At 42.3% G+C, this 16831-nt stretch overlaps 1 protein-coding gene across 5 annotated transcripts in view; it reads right to left on the bottom strand.

Moving 5' to 3' along the window:
- Positions 1 to 16831, bottom strand: part of birc6 (baculoviral IAP repeat containing 6) — a 384970-nt gene that overhangs the window by 276140 nt on the left and 91999 nt on the right. For all 5 annotated transcript variants that reach the window (XM_084322229.1, XM_084322232.1, XM_084322231.1 and 2 more), the window contains exons 13-16: positions 11776 to 11936; positions 5544 to 5675; positions 4288 to 4419; positions 1055 to 1221 (exon numbers count right to left, since the gene is read on the bottom strand). In XM_084322229.1, the coding sequence (XP_084178355.1) occupies positions 1055 to 1221; positions 4288 to 4419; positions 5544 to 5675; positions 11776 to 11936 (592 nt within the window). The remainder of the gene's footprint in view (positions 1 to 1054; positions 1222 to 4287; positions 4420 to 5543; positions 5676 to 11775; positions 11937 to 16831) is intronic.

Here is a 16831-nt window from a genome sequence, read left to right as displayed (position 1 = left end):
TTAGCGACCCGTGTGTTACCAAGTAAACAAACCAGTGCGCACATTCGATACACACAGATATGAAACGAGTCATACGGAACGTATAACGGAGGCTGAAATTAGAGCAATATGAGTCACAAACTCACGACAGTAGTACACAACTACACATACAGACGCACAAAATGTATTCTGCATTGATTAAGCGATAATCAAAATCCAGCTTAAGCCGTTAATAATAATAACTTTATTTGTTAAACCAATGTAGTGAATCGCAAAGTCAATACGCACACACACAGTCGAACTGGAACGCTTTACCAAACATACACTACCAGCATTCATATCTCATACGTTCATCTTCCAATCGCTTAACCATAACATAACTTACCGATAAACAACGTGTCCCCGAGTCCACTCATGTGAATAAATTTAAAAGGAACACGCGCGTTGCGTCATCCTGCTCTGACTGAGAGATGGAAAGACAGACTGCCCTGCCCTCTGCTGGCGCGTGCTGTGCAGTACAATCACAGTGTAATAGAAGGAAACCCATCCCATTTGTGATTTGGCGCACAGTCTGTGACGTCACGGTATTGAGAATCATACCGGCAAGATTGCGAAATACCCTGGTATACCGTAATACTGGAAATACATAATCCACGCTGTTCTGGGGTCGGCGATCAACTTGGGTCTCTTCAGTTGGCTTGATGGAAAAGTAAAAAAATGCTTCCCACAGCTTTGCTAACCTTGCTGGTCCCCGGCTCTAATATGCATCTTGATTTGAACGTCAAATTCATTATTTTCACTTGATTCTACATGTCAGTGTCCAGAAAGCACACTCTCCCTTGAAGTTTTGAGTGTTTGATAAATAAGTGGCCGGGATTTTATGTTTGGGTAATATAGAATGCATCCGAGTTAAGTACAAATGGAATTACACTACATGCAGTCAACTGAGGGATCTCAAGTTCATCTGGTGATACGTTAATTTGCCCAGCTGTTGACATGTAGCACAACGTGGCGTTACATATCACAGCCGGGGGATGAGCAAATGACAATGGGCAGCTTCAGTTTGTCACTCTACCTTGGTGGCCTGAGCCCTCTGGAGCAGGGTGGACAGGGAGTGGGCCTTGGTGCTCTGGGGCTTGGCAGCCGGCATGCGCACCACTGGCCGCAGGGTCTCCTCCATGCCCTTGTCGCTCACCGCCTTGATGTGCACCAGGAAAGAGCGATACTTTCCCCCTGCCATGCCTGCAGTGGAGGGGGGAGAGGGGGAGAGGAGGGCAGATGAGCAGAGGCACACTGAGCATGCACCGAACAGTAACAAGTAACACAAATCACAGACGAAGGGGAAAGGAGACAGGGTGGGGTTAGAGTGGCCATCCACAGCAAACTTGCGGAGATTGAATGAGACGACCCTTGACCCCCTTTGTCGACAATGTGGGAAATGCAGTGATGTTGAGTGCACAGGGGGGGAAAGCACTGAGACGCACGCTTATATCGTACTTGTTCTCATGCTTCGATTATAAGGTCGTAAATTCTGACGTCCTACTAGGAAAAATCGAATACAACAGTGTCAACTCTGATGTCCTAGTGAAACTCTGGTATGATTTCTCAACCCCTAGTTCAAGCCTCAGCGTCATTTGATTGAATTTCAACATTTATAAGTATATTAGCTATAGTGTCATTGTAAACCGTTTGTGAGTTGTAGTTCATGCAAGACAAATTCTAAGAAAATAATTGCCAAAGAAGTTGAGCATGAGCATCCATGTTTTTAGCTCGAACGCACGTGGGCCGAAGAGGAGGAGTTTCCCACTTCCCACCTCCAACTAGGGGTGTGGAAATTTCTCGATTCCAAGATGCATCGCGATTCGGACGATTCTGCATCGATGGAGTGACAGAACATAATCGATATTAACACTTTGGCTGCCTAAGGTTAAATTCATGATATACCATAGATTGCCAGCGCTATTTGTCTATGGAGAAAGTCCCCTTCTTTGCAGGGCTATAACTTTTTAAATTCTATTGCTACATTGCCATTATTAGGGCCCATTCAAAGTCCTATATGTATTGTTCATTGTGTAGCAACGTTAAACTTTTTCATTCACATATTCATAGTAAAGTATGGTCTAATGTATAATTATGTTTTCATCTCTTTCTGCAGCTTTCTCCAGAACGTGATATATAGCCCCAAATGCATTATATTGATGATGAAATACAGTTTGATGGCAATCAGCGCGATATAAAAAATTCCAACTAGACGTACTTCTAGAAGTTACTACACGTCATCTGATGTTGACCGGATGGGCGAGGAGGCGTTTATAATTCCGTGGGCAGCGTTATACCAATCATCTAATGTGGGTCAAATGTTGATAATAGCAGTTAGTATCGAAGACGGTAACGTTACACGCTGAAACTCACCCCAGTCTCCGCGCGCCGTTGGGCGATCATCGTAGAGTAGAAATCTTATCATTATGGGATATATTTTTACCCGGTCCATCTCCAGCTTGTATAATGGTATATACGTCCAAATCATGTTGTTTATCGAGTTATTGCCAATCGATCACCGTGTAGCGTGACGAGCCAGAGTCCCATGACCTATAGCGAGCGCCCGGAAGTACTACGGACGTCTAGCACAACCTCTATGCCACATCCTGTTTGGCGATTGCGCCGATCGGCCACCAGATGGCGCTCCTGAACCGCCAGAGAGCTCAGTGGGTCCTGCTGGTGGATCTCAGGCCAGCGGAGGGGACATATGAATCCGATCGCAGATTTTTGAAATATTGATATAAGGACGACGTAGTCGTAACGCGTCCTCCGGCAACTTTAGCATGGCCAGCAAAGACGTCTAAAGACGGTTCCCGGCAGCCAAAGTGTTAAAATAAAAGAATTTACTTTTTCTTTCTTTTTTCATCTCTTGCTAGCTTTTATGTTCTTTTACAATGTAGCGCTTTGGGATTTGCTCCACAACTATAAAGCGCCCTACAAATCAAATATATTATTATTATTAGATTATTAAATGCCTACATGGACTAGCTCCCCCTCCTGTACAGGAATTCATGACTGCATGGTCCAATGTAGACTGACCACGTTTGGCCAAAACGTCCTGTCCATAAAAGGCTGTCAAACATGGAACAGTCTCCCCATTTCCATAAGGGAAAGCCCCACCCTTGCTTCTTTTGAGGCAACAAAAAAATGGCTGAAGACCAACCAGTCATGTGAACACATGTGACATGCTGTTATGTATTTGTACATTTCTTACTGTTTCTATGAGTCCTGTTTTTATGTTTGGGGACAACGGATGGAAATTAGCCTTGTGCTAAATCTGCCAATTTTTACACTCCACAGTGTTCATTAATTTTGCATTGTCCCGTCCAAATAAACAAATTAAATTAAAAGTGCTCTGGTCATGCATCCACTCAACTCATAGAAAATACAGCATCAGGCTATTCTAAAAGTATTGATACTAATACTGATACTAATAAAGAGTATTGAATAGTATCTAGTTTCTAGTATCTGTATCATGCAACACTAGTAAAGACATTTATTTTGACATTCTGATTTAATAAAAGTTAATTTATCTGACTGCTTGTATTAATTGATGAAAAAGTAGCCATGTGCAGTAATATAGATTATAAAATTGAGGATGTAATATATTATTGAGCTGCATCAAGATGCATCATCAAATCGAATCGTGGACAGCTGAATCGTAATCGAATCGTGAGGCCAGTGAAGATTCACAGCGCTACCTCCGACCATGAACAAATGCAGCATCAGGACATGTCATGTTTGAAAGTGGTGCAGCCTGAGGGCGGCTACGTGGTGTAGTGGGCAAGGCACTCGCCACGAAATGCTGGAGACGCTGGGCTCGTCAGTTAGAGCCCAGCGCTCCACATTTGCTTTCAGTTTAGCTGGTCGTCCGTACTAATACACATTGGCCGTATTAGGGGGTGGGAAACTGATGGGTGGGGATCGGGCGTTGTGGACAGCGACTCCTACAGGTCGGTTGGTGCGCCTGCGCAGTAGAATCAGGAAGTGTCGGGGGCAGCATGAGCCTCCCACGCGTTACTCCTCGCCACTGAGAGATCGAGCTGCGCAGGTGAAAAGATGAGACTGCTGTTACCTCAAGTACCGGAGGGGACTTGTGCTATGTATGACTTAGTCCACATTGCAGCCGGCTTGTGGGAGGCAAGAAACAGCGTTCGTGACAGGGGAGGGTTGAATTGGATGATACGAAATTGGGATGGGAGAAAATATAGAAAAATGGGAGAAAAAGTGGATAAAAAAAAAGAAAGTGGTGCAGCCTGCTAATGTTACCTTTGACCAACTTGGGGCTGGTGAGGCTGAGCATGCCTGCATGGCCAGAGAGATCCAGACCACTAGCCAGCCACACCGGGCCACACAGGATGTCCTCCTTATGGTCCTCTAGGAATGGACACAACCTGGAACCTGGAGGAGACAGATGAAGGACGATGGGTCAATCAATAGAGTTTTTATATTTTTTTTTTGCCAGGTAAACCTTTATATAGCAGGAATACATGTGCCAGGAACACACATACCGTAATTCCTCTAATAGTAACCCCGGCTTGTATTTGTTTCAACTGTAGCGGGTACCAGGCTTGTATTAGGAGGAGGCCTGTATAAGAGGGAGGCCTATATTTCAAATTTTCAAACGGATCATAATGAATAAATCAACATTTTGTGTCAGTTTGAACCCAGTAAAATGTACTGGGTTCATTTATTGAAACCAAGTACTGTATGAAATAGTAAACAGTGCAATTACAGGTGGTCACTGGTCATTTCAACGTTTTCAAAGTGAAATCAAGTAACTAGCTCAGTATGCAGCTCAGTATATTAGTAACCTGGCTTGTATTAGGAGGCCGGCTTATAATTGCTTAGCTCAAGAGCGCACCCGGCCATTAATAGAGACCCGGCTTGTATTTGAGACCCGGTTACTATTAGAGGAATTACGGTATACTAGGAATTTGTGCACATTCATTTAACCCATCCTAACTATTTAGAAGGAGTAGGTGTCCACATTCTTGCCCCCAGGGACCAACTCCAGTTCTAATGCCAGTGGCTTGGTCAAGGATATTTTATGGTGTGGGAGGAAACCGGAGTACACAGAGGAAAACCCAAGCGGTCATGAGGAGAACATGCAAACTCCACACAGAAAGGTCCCCTGCTGGGGTTCGAACTCTGGACCTTCTTGCTTTAAGGCTAACAACATTGTTACTTAGCGGAGAGAAAGAGTTGTACCCTTCCTGCTCACCTGTTGTACAGAACCTCGCTTTGCATAAAAGCATCAGCTAAATGTGAATGTAAATGTACTAGCTGTAAAAATCCTATTCATGTTAAAGTCAACTAAATACTCGCATGGTAGTTACAATAAGCTGGAATTGATTTTGTTTCATTAATACAGTAACTTTGTAAGTAAACAAAATATACAATAAAGTAAGATGATGATACGGTTATATGCTGGGATAGATTACAAGCAATAAAGATTTGAGCGGTTAATTGCTATGGACAAAAAGAAAACCATGGAAACCCAGAGACGTATTCCCCATGGTTACCTGGTGTTTCCTCAATGTCCATGAACTGGATGTCCTCAGAGAAGTCATGCAGAAGGGGCTGGCCGTTCCTCTCTCCATTGGCATGAAGAACATGGGATAAAGGGAAGGAGATTTGTCTGTCAACTGCCGTCTCTGTAGGGAAAGAGAGACAGTATTCAGATAGGACATGCTACCGCACCTAAACTTCTTACTTATTCATTAATTATTCATAATGTGTAATGGAACAATATACAAAATATCAATGTATCACAAAAGACTCAAGTAATATTTGACATTTTCCACACAACTCAAGTATTCATAGAATTTAGAAGGTGGCCTTTAAAAAGGCCCATTTACTAATCAGCAAACATATTTTGCATTACCTTTGACCATTTTCCTGAGTATAGCTTACTTCTTTAGATTTTTACTTTGTTGAACTTTTTCTTTTTTTCTTTTGTGAATGTTATGGTGATAAACCATAGAATTATATAGAAGAAACCTACACAAAATCCCCTGGACAAAGAGGCTCCCTGGATAACATGTTTATCTTTTTCTGCACGAGTACATCAATACATATCGCTTTCTTTGAGAAGAGGCTACCTCTTTGTTAGCACTACCAGAATATAGATCTAAGCTAGGTTGATCACTATACCTCTTTGTTGGCACTACCAGGAGATCGATTTAACCTCTTAACACTTTGTCCGCCAACAACGTCGTAAATCGTTATTGCCCGCCATGCGTTGACCGCCAACAACGTCGTACGCCGTTTTTGGGATCAATATTTCATTTTCGCACCTAAATCAGCAGGGTCGGTCGGCAACCGGAACCAAACAATTTTTTCTTTTAGGCCTAAACACGTTTCGCAATTATGCCACAACAATGTGGAACGCCCTACCCATAGGCGCCTTCGTAACGGAGCAGGCGATGCACGTGCTCCAGGACTATTGAACTTGGGGGAGCAAGCTTGTCTCTTTGCTCCCTCACTTTTTGATCATATGATATAAATATCCCCCCCCCCAATATATAAATCTTATCTAACCATAACTACGTAATTTCAATCAAATTAATAATACGCAATGACACTTAATAGCAAGTTTTTAAGTTTCCAAAGATTGCGACACCCCCCTGCCCGATATGGTTTGATCCAGTCCCGCAGACTCCAGTCTGCACAGCGCGCCGCTGCCTGCAACAGTGCAGCCTCCACTCCAGGTGTAACAGTGTAAGCTGGTACACAGGCAGGCAGCGTGATTCGTGAACACTAGTTTAGGGCGGCACAACCGCACAACGCACAAGTTACAACAACAGCAGGATTTTCCACTAAGTAAGTTCAGTTGTTCAAACAAACTATTATGTTAGACATGTCTTTACTGTCGAGTGGTAGAACATCTACCACGCAATACAATAAAAGTGTTTCACGGTCCGAAATGCCATCTGGTCATACCGTAAGTCCGTAACTAATAAATAATAATAATATAACGTTGGCGTTAGCCGCTAGCTAACGTTGTCATATTATCTAGAATAATAATAATCTCTGTTCTCTGTTCTCCTCCATCTCTGTTCTCTGTTCAGTGTGTGAATTATGTTAATCCCACAATTACTCAACTGCACTCAATATTTAAATACCAATGCTAGTCTAAATAAATGTAGACAAGACAATGTACGCATTAAAAATATAATAATAATAATAATAATAATAATAATAATAATAATAATAATAATAATAATAATAATAATAATAATAATAATAATAATAATAATAATAATAATAATAATGCAATAAAAGTCTGAAAATGAAGGGATTATGTCCATGAGTGTCAGTTTTAGAAATTAAGGCCTGCCTCTTATATAACAAGTCTCTCTAATAAAGGCCTGGTGCTCTTTGCAGCTGAGGTAAATAGAATACCTATATTTGAGGATTTAAGGTAAATCAAGATTTTCAATTATCTTAAGGTACAATACCTGAAATGAAAATGTGTGTGTGTGTGTGTGTGTGTGTCCAGCCAACCAGGTACCATGGCAGAAAAAAGAAAAAATACAGACATCAGAGCATTTTTCAGTACACCAAAACGCAAAGTAAGAACCCTAGTAGCCTAATAGCTCAAAGACTTAAAGGGCGGGCTCCACAAATAATGGATTGCACGGTGTTAATTGCACCCTTACTTACAATTCATTATGAATTGTAAGTGGGGGACCCTGATGTAAACAAGACAAAAGTCTTTCTCTGGTCTGCATTCCCTTAACAATTGTGTGTATTGAGCCGTACTATATTGTACCCATTCTGCAATATGTTAATAACATTTTTAATCAATCAATAACAGATTGCAGAATGGGTACAGTACAGTACGGCTCAATACACACAATTGTTAAGGGGATGCAGACCAGAGAAAGACTTTCGTCTTGTTTACATCAGGGTCCCCCATTTTCAATTCATAATGAATTGTAAGTAAGGGTGCAATAGAAATGTTTCATAATGATGTTCAGTGTATTCATAAGTGTATTGCTCTCCTTAATGTAGAATGATATGGTGACTGTACAGACTCAGGAAGGAGAGAAAGAGACCCAAGAGTCACAGGTAATGGAAATATCAGACAGCAGTGTAGGATAACATAACAAATTAAGACACAAATACTTGGATTATATATCCCCCCCCTCTCTCCCTTTCTTTACAGATTAGCATAAAGATTGTGTATTCAAACCGGTTCAGTGTATTCATAAGTGTATTGCTCTCCTTAATGTAGAATGATATGGTGACTGTGCAGACCCGGGATGGAGGCAGAGAAGGAGAGAAAGAGACCCAAGAGTCACAGGTAATGGAAATATCAGACAGCAGTGTAGGATAACATAACAAATTAAGACACAAATACTTGGATTATATATCCCCCCCCTCTCTCCCTTTCTTTACAGATTAGCATATATATATATATATATTAATATATTATTATTATTATAGTAATTGGCTATCATACTGCAATATAAACTGAGTTTTATAGTGAAAAGAGCACCTTTATTGGTCAAGATTTAAGGCTCTATATTGCAGGAAATTGCACGTACAGGTTCATTAAATGAAAAAAAAAACCACCCCTTGCCTGTCAAAAAAAAAAAAAAAAAATTGATTTTATAAAAAAACTTTATTCTTTACTAAAACTACACAAGATGCAACAAAACGTTCAAAAACAAAAATACTCTACAAACCAAAACCAAAAAACAAAACAAAACAAAACAAAACACACAAAAACAGAACAAACAAACAAAAATCAATCAGGGACAATGATGCCGAACCTGAACCAAATTGTCACTTGAAAGTTTCCCCCACAGGGAAAAAAGAAACCTAAACGATCCAAAGTTCTGGGCGTATCAGAGAGAGAGACACCGGAGAGGCACTGTAGAAACCGTTGTCCTGAGAAGAGCGTCTCTATCTTCACCTTTCCCCGCGTGGTACAACACACCAGGCCTTTGTGCGTGTCCGACAGACTCCAGTCAAAACTTATCCCGCGGATAAACAGGGCCGCCCTTTCAGCTGACCATCCTCCTTCAGCCTCATCACATCTGCACCCACCGTCCACCAGACTTATATCACATGGCATCGATGATGTCGGGGGCCGAAAACAGAGCATGGGGATCGAGATGCACTCTGGACCGACATCCTCATCAGACAGTATGTCACCCTTGCCTCCCCGTCCGAGGCCGCCTTTTCCTCCCTGGTTCAGATGCCGCTCCAACATCAGCTCCCACTCCCCCGTGCGGAGACTGGCAGCCCTCAGTGACTTCCCATCGAGCAGCCTGATTCGAGAGCTCAAAGCCCCAATGAAACCCATTCCGAACATAGGGTAGAAAACAACCAGCAAAGTCCGCTTCACCATCACCCTCCAAGGCCGAATCAGGAAACCGTTTATTTCGGCGTATACCGCGATGAGCCCCACAGTCATACCTTCCAACCCTTTAACAAGGTACCAGTACCATAAAAAGACGGCAGAGACAACATCCCCCATGACGACTCCGATGAAAAGTCTGCCGAAGGAGTAATGCGTGGCCTCCCCATCGGGCATGAAAACGATACGCCCCGCTCCTGTCTCTGAATCCTCCATAGCCCCAGTCTTTATAAAATTCCACAAAAGTATAAGAGTATATGAGATGAACAAAAAAAGTCTCAGCCTCCTTTCCCCGGTATCGGGACACCTTGAAAAGTCTAGCCCTAAGTGACACCACACCAGTCCCTTCAATAAAAAAAACTCTCATTTCAGACCCGGCAATGCCCCTGACCCTCCACCAGAGCAAGGCGAGAGAGAGCGAGAGAGCGAGAGAGCGAGAGAGAGAGAGAGAGAGAGAGAGAGAGAGAGAGACGAAAGGCCTCTCGCTGGCGGGACCAAAAGAAGCTATGGCCGGAGCCTTGTCATGGTGCAGGCCCGACTACATCTTCTGTCAAAGATGATGTCGTAGTCAGAGTGCCAGGGCCTGCTATTCTCACGGCTAATGTCAATGGTCGTAGCACAAGCTAACAGCTAACTCTAGGCTAACTGATAGCATCAAGCTAACGTTCCCAGCCGAGTGAAAACGAGCAGCTAACGTCGTAGCTAAACAGCTAACTGGCTAACAGTTAGCTCAACCTGGCTATCGCTAACCACTAGCTAACGCAGAAGCAAGCTATGCAGCTACCACTGAAAAACTGTACAACGTGAGAAAAGCAATACAGGCCAACACTTCAGACAGCCGCTGTGTTTTCCTCTTCTCATCCGAAGAGAGAAGGGAAAAAGAAGGCAATACACGTCCCACTACAGAGTGGTGTTTACCATAGCGGTGCCGGCAACAAGTCCCTCGCGGACTATAGCCGACTTGAGCATGGAGATATTCTCATAATGAAACACCAAGCTCACCTCCCTCGCACCAGGTGCTGACACCAGGCCACACACCGTTAGCTACTACAACAGCTAGCCGGCCCGTTTGGCTCCCGAGAGAGAGAGAGAGAGAGAGAGATATATCCACGGCGGGAATAGAATAGAGTGCATTAAAAACTCACCAAACGTCCAAGAGGATGGAGACAACCGCGTGGAGTTGACGAAGTTCATCTGCCGAATGACCGTCCTCTTCATCTTGGCATAACAATGCTGCACGCGCTCTCTCTAGGTTAGCTAACGCTAGTTAGCCTTTAGCTAAGCTAGCTGCTAGCCGACATCATCATGGCTATCCCGACTGAACCACACGTTAGCACTCAATATTATAACGTAGCTAAAGCTAACTAGCTGTCCCTGCCTTTAGCCGGGATGGCTAGCCTGACTGAACTGTCTAACATGAAACAACTTTCATCTTCAGTCCATCTGCCGAATGACCGTCCTCTTCGTTTTGGCTGGCATAACTAAGCATAACCTCCAAAGCTGCACGCGCGAAATAGTCAAACGCAGCTGACGCACGCCGGCGTACACATGATGTAACCCCTCCCTTCGTTGAAACCAATAGTATGTCTGCTGCAGAGCCCCAGAGCTCCAATAGTGAGTATGTCTGCTGCAGAGCCGCAGAGCCAGGAACATTCTACAAACGTGTCTAATGTGAAATATATAAGCATATAAGCAAAACTAGATTTTAGGTCTGTGATGAAAAAGGGCCTCACGGGAAGGGGGGCCTCGCAAAAAAATAAATAAAAGGCCCTGTGCGACCGCACTGCTCGCACACCCCCTGAGACGGCCCTGGCTGGCAGTCAATGTGTTAAGCACTAGCCATATTTTCAGACAATTAGCCTAAAAGTACATACCTAAGTAAATGGAAGATTGCTCCACTTCTACCAGGGCCATTTGCATGTTCTTGGTATCTAGGGACATCTATGGACCTCAGGGAATGTATTCCCAGTGTCATAATATCTTCGGGCTTAAGAGGTTAAGCTCGATTTAAGATGTGAAGATTGATATAAATTTCATCTGTGTCAGTTTTGGAGTTATTGGAAGTTGTATTTCTTCACGTTAGACAGAGCTAGGCTAGCTGCTCCCTACTGCTTCCAGTCCTTGTACTAAGCTAAGCTAGCTGCTCCCTACTGCTTCCAGTCCTTGTACTAAGCTAGACTAGCTGCTCCCTACTGCTTCCAGTCCTTGTGCTAAGCTAGGCTAGCTGCTCCCTACTGCTTCCAGTCCTTGTGCTAAGCTACTGGACACATGGAGATAAAACTTACATCAATCTTCTTGTCGGACTCTAGGCAAGATGACAAATAAGTGTATTTCCCAAAATGTTAGAGTGCACCAAGAGACGCTCTGAAATGTGGTGTCCTCACCGTTGACTTTGCCCAGCCCAGGGGACTTGTTCTTCAGCAGGGTGACCTGGATCTGCGGAATGTTAGTGATGTTGGCATTCATGACAAACTTGAAGTCCACGTGGCCCACCATGCAGGCCTTGGGCAGCACCAGCTCCAATACATGTTCATCCCAGCTGGAGCTGGAGAAAGGATATCACATTCATTACACGTTAAAGCTGCAATCCATATTATTATAAACATTTTGATTTTGTTTGAATTCAGCATAGTTCTTCATAACAGATTAAGAGTGATATACCAGAGATATAATTACTTATTTTCATAAGCAGTGTTCCAGTGCTTTGCCTTGTGACAAATACACTGGTGTCTAAAATGTCCAGCCAATCAGAGAACCTGTCCAGGAGGGTGGCATAAATTATCAACCTACTGTGCACCACAGTGTGAAGGAGGGGAGGTGTTAGGGAATCAGGGAAGGGGGGGAGGGAGGTGGAAGGGGGTGTGATTTTTATTGCGTGGTTTCTAAATGTCTCTGGCTTCCGACAAAGTAGGGCTGTCTTAAATACTTTGAAGCTTTGTTCGATGGGCATGGGATTCAAATGGGAAAATAAAATTTGAATATATATAAAATACAATTAAAATGCCTCCAATGCAACAAACGTCATTAACTCTGCCTCTCTTTGTTAACTACAACAAGCAATGCTGTTTGTTATTTAAGATGAGGTCGGACTCGGCACTGACAGATTTGTGTTCATTGTGCTGCTTTTATAAAGCCTCAAATGATGGCTTACAATATTTCATGAAAGCAAAGTGTTTAGTTTGTCTAAGATTTAAAAAGGTTTAAACTTTACAACACTGACAATAGTATTTTTTATAGTGTCCCAACCCATATAAAAACATGTCAAATTAAGTCGAATTCTGCCTTTGTCTCTATTAACTACATATAAATATTTATATAATTGTTTGCTTTATAGACGAAGGTTGCAACATAATTATGTAATGTAATGTTGTTGGCTGTGTAACAGAGAGCAGCCGCCCAGGCAGCGAAGCTCCCGACTCATTATTAATTTAATTAATCCAATCCACTTTATTTATAGAGCACATTTAAAAACAACAAAGTTGACCAAAGTGCTGTACAAGTCCCACAACATTTATAAAAAAAAAAAGATCTACGTTTCTGTCGCCCGGCGGTTGAGTGCCGGAAACGTAGATCTACGTTTCTGTCACGGTATTTCTTTTATTATCTATTGCCATTCATAATTCAGCGGGGCACCTTGTGCATACTGTTCTGAGTGTGTCTGAGCTGGCAGACGGTATTATACCGACCTCGGCCAGTAATGCACCCCGTTAGAAACGGGTTGGTTTATTTTCCCTACCGAGCTGCGGCATGGGGGCGGGTCCTAAACACTCCGGCAAAACACATGCTTGTAGGGATGCTTTGGACTACTGACCCCGCCCGCCCGTTGAAGAGCAATGTCCAACAACGTCGGAGGCACGATCGCTGTGGATAACTGGAATGGCGATGCGATTGGATTTTTTTTTTTTTTCATTCAGAGACCAGGTAAGGACACCATATATGAAAGCTTGCGTTGATCTGATATTTATTTCTACTGCGATTGAAGCTATCTGTGTTATAGCCGGTTGGCTGTTTTCCGTTGGGTTGCAGGAGGGGGGGGGGGGTCACCGGTCTAAATCACATTGCATGCGTGCACAACAAAGGATAATAGTGATGATCTAGCGTTGATTTCAGGAAGATCCGATAATCAGGCGAAAAATGACAACATGTTTATTGAATTACACAAAAACGCTGTTTTCGTGTCTTTTCCCTGGAATTGCTAAGAAGCGGCCGGACTATGTTCATATTCAAAGCGGTATAAAGCGAAAATGTACGGATAAAAAAATAATCTGTTTTTTGCACTTTGACCAGAAGCAGCTCAATGAGACTCGACGGCGTTATTAGACCCATAGCTATACTATAAAATATAGGTTTAGGTCTACAAAGTACAACTACGTTTACATGGGGTTAATGGACGGCACGGAAGTGGTCACTTCCCGGAAGGGGCGTGGCCCTCAATGTGTTAATATATATATATATATATATATATATATATATATATATATATATATATATTTTTTTTTATCTTGAAGCTTCGAATTAAAATCGAATCTCGGCCCCGAAGCTTCGAAGGTCAGCCCTACGACAAAGTTCTCCAAACTTGGAGACGGCAGCTTTAAACAAACATAGCAGTCACACACATCGCAACAGTAATTTCTGGTTTTCCTGGAATGTCCCTCAGCCAATCACAATACAGTATTTGACCAAGCTGTGATATATTCACAGTATTCTCATGACATTTCGTTCCAATATAGCATCTGTTTCTTGCCTACCAAGAAGTCAGAGGTGATAATGTAATGGAATACTGTGGACATGCGCATACCTTTCTCTGAACTCTGCTGAAGTGATATTCCACTAGTCCCATCCCCGGCCTAGTTCAAAATACCTTCAATTTCACATAGTAGAAATTAGGGGTGGAACGGTTCACAAAATCGACGGTTCGGTTCATATCACGGTTTTAGGTTTTCGGTTCGGTTCGGTATACGTTGTTTTTTATTTAAAAAAAAAATGTAACACTCCAAAAATACCATACATCAACATAAGATATAAAATAATCCAACTTTTCAGTTATTCTCAAGGACGTAGTCATGCAAAAACTGAAAGAATGAGGCCATTTGACATCAGGCACATTATTTTGACAGTGAGCTAGGAGAGATTTTGGTACAGCAAGAGGGGAGGCATTGCTGATTTAAACATGCTTCTCATTTATTTGGTAAAAAAAAAGGTTTACCTTTAATAATGTTTGGCACACAAAGACCGAACTGACTGAAAAATATAGGCAACATTTGTCAAAGTATTAACTCGTCAATATCGACTAATCGAACTGGTGTCGTGGAGTCACTTCTCTGTGAGCGTTTCCACGGTTAGCTTGCGGCTAACATCGGTACGACCTCCACGGTTCGGGGCAGGGTTCGAAATTAACGGGGGCTCGGGGCAAAATGCCCTTGAAAATGGACAAAATGCCCCCGAATATCAGTTAAGGGGGGCAGAAAATGCCCCCGACAGTTTACTAATTATATATATGGTCTACAGTGCGAGCATTTCCCTTGTATTTGGCCCTAATAATATGTGTGTGTGCGCCACCCGGAAAAATCATTTACTCGAGACGAGTGACGATTACAAAACAGCTCCGCTGTTATAATAGTCCCACATTACACAAGCATAAACGTCCAATCACAGTAGCGCCCGAAAACAAAGTCACGGTACCGGCTTAGGCAAGTTATACATTCAGAATCAGACAACGCAAAAAAATCAGCCAGCCATGAAGCCCATTCATTTTTATTTTGAGCAAAAGAGAGACGAGGAGAAAGAGAGGAATCCGGCTGACATGGCTTTTGAAGTGATATTCGCACGTGTTTTTGCGGGTCCAGTCCCCACGGTATGTTGACAGAATTCGCAAAACACCTTATCGACTGAAGCATAAAAGTCATTAGGATACTGCTCTGCTCTGAATTTAGGGCTTAGTGGGGAATTTCTTCCGACGTTAACGTTAACGACGCACCGAAGCAGCTAGACCATTTCTCCGTGTTGTGTGTAACACGCAGCGGTCCCCGCCTCCTCCCTCCTTGCAACAAACGTTCCACCCAAAAACGGAATTTCTATTTCATAATGAATTAAATAATTGTATAAAGAATTTTCAATGTTCTGTCATCTAATAATATATTCCATTACCTTTCCTATCTGTATCAAAGTCAAAATGTTGGTATCATAACAACACTACAACATACAAAAGCAGCTTGACAACCGATATCCTTTGCGTTTGATTGATTGAAAACTTTATTAACAGATTGCAGAATGGGTACAATACAGTACAGCTCAATACACACAAGTTAAGGGGATGCAGACCAGAGAAAGACTTTCGTCTTGTTTACATCAGGGTCCCCCATTTTCAATTCATAGTGTGCACACGCACAGTATAATAATGCATGAGATAAATAGTTAATAAACTCTGTGTTACTTGAACAATTTTCACTGTGCTCCTAAATTTCTTTGTGTGCTCCTAAATTTTTATTTAGATTTTATTTATTAACATTTTATTTAGGAGCACATGTGCTCCTTGGGAAAAAGGTTAGCGTAGAGCCCTATATATGGAGACATTAACATTACATTATCAAACATAGGGACGAAGACTGTAAAAAAAAGTGTCAACAATGTTTTATAATCCTTATGTTAATTTTCATCATAAAAATTCAGTGCCCCCGAAATACAAAAAAAAGCCCCCGAAAATCAATTAAGGGGGGCAAAAAAAGCCCTTGAAAAAAAATGTTAATTTCTAACCCTGGTTCGGGGCATGTGTGTATTGTTCGGTACACGGTTCGAATGCGTACCGTTCCACCCCTAGTAGAAATGTGCCATAGGGAATACTGTTCTTCCTACACTAACTATTTGAATATGGCTAGGCATGCCACAGTGACAACATTTTGACAACACCAGTGTTAGCGGTTACACCAGACATTTTACAACAGTACAACTACTGCAAATAATGATAACCATGTATTAAATTCAAGCTGAAATGAGGAGATTCTACACTTTTGTTTACGAATGGACTACATTTCCCAAGGAGTCACCAGTTCTCTTCAAGTAAGAACAACTAAAGTAAACAACCAACTGCTAGCTGGGCAACTGTGTTTTTGTCTCATCAGATACGTAATAAGTAGACTCATTAATGCTGAGGATATTTTAGTGGATGAAATGTATATTGCAAAATATCATACTGTTTTCCATCAGAAGACAGGACTAGTGCTACATCATTGGTTCTCCATCAGAAGACTAGTGCTACATCATTGGTTCTCCATCAGAAGATATGACTAGTGCTACATCATTGGTTCTCCATCAGAAAACGAGTGCTACCTCATTGGTTCTCCATCAGAAGACTAGTGCTACCTCATTGGTTCTCCATCAGAAGACTAGCGATACCTCATTGGTTCTCCATCAGAAGACTAGTGCTACATCATTGGTTCTCCA

Source organism: Notolepis coatsorum (genome assembly GCF_963971535.1).
Source record: "Notolepis coatsorum genome assembly, chromosome: 9".
In the NCBI taxonomy this organism is placed as follows: Eukaryota; Metazoa; Chordata; class Actinopteri; order Aulopiformes; family Paralepididae; genus Notolepis; species Notolepis coatsorum.
Note: the sequence above shows the minus strand (reverse complement) of the source record. Positions and strands in the feature narration are given on the sequence as shown.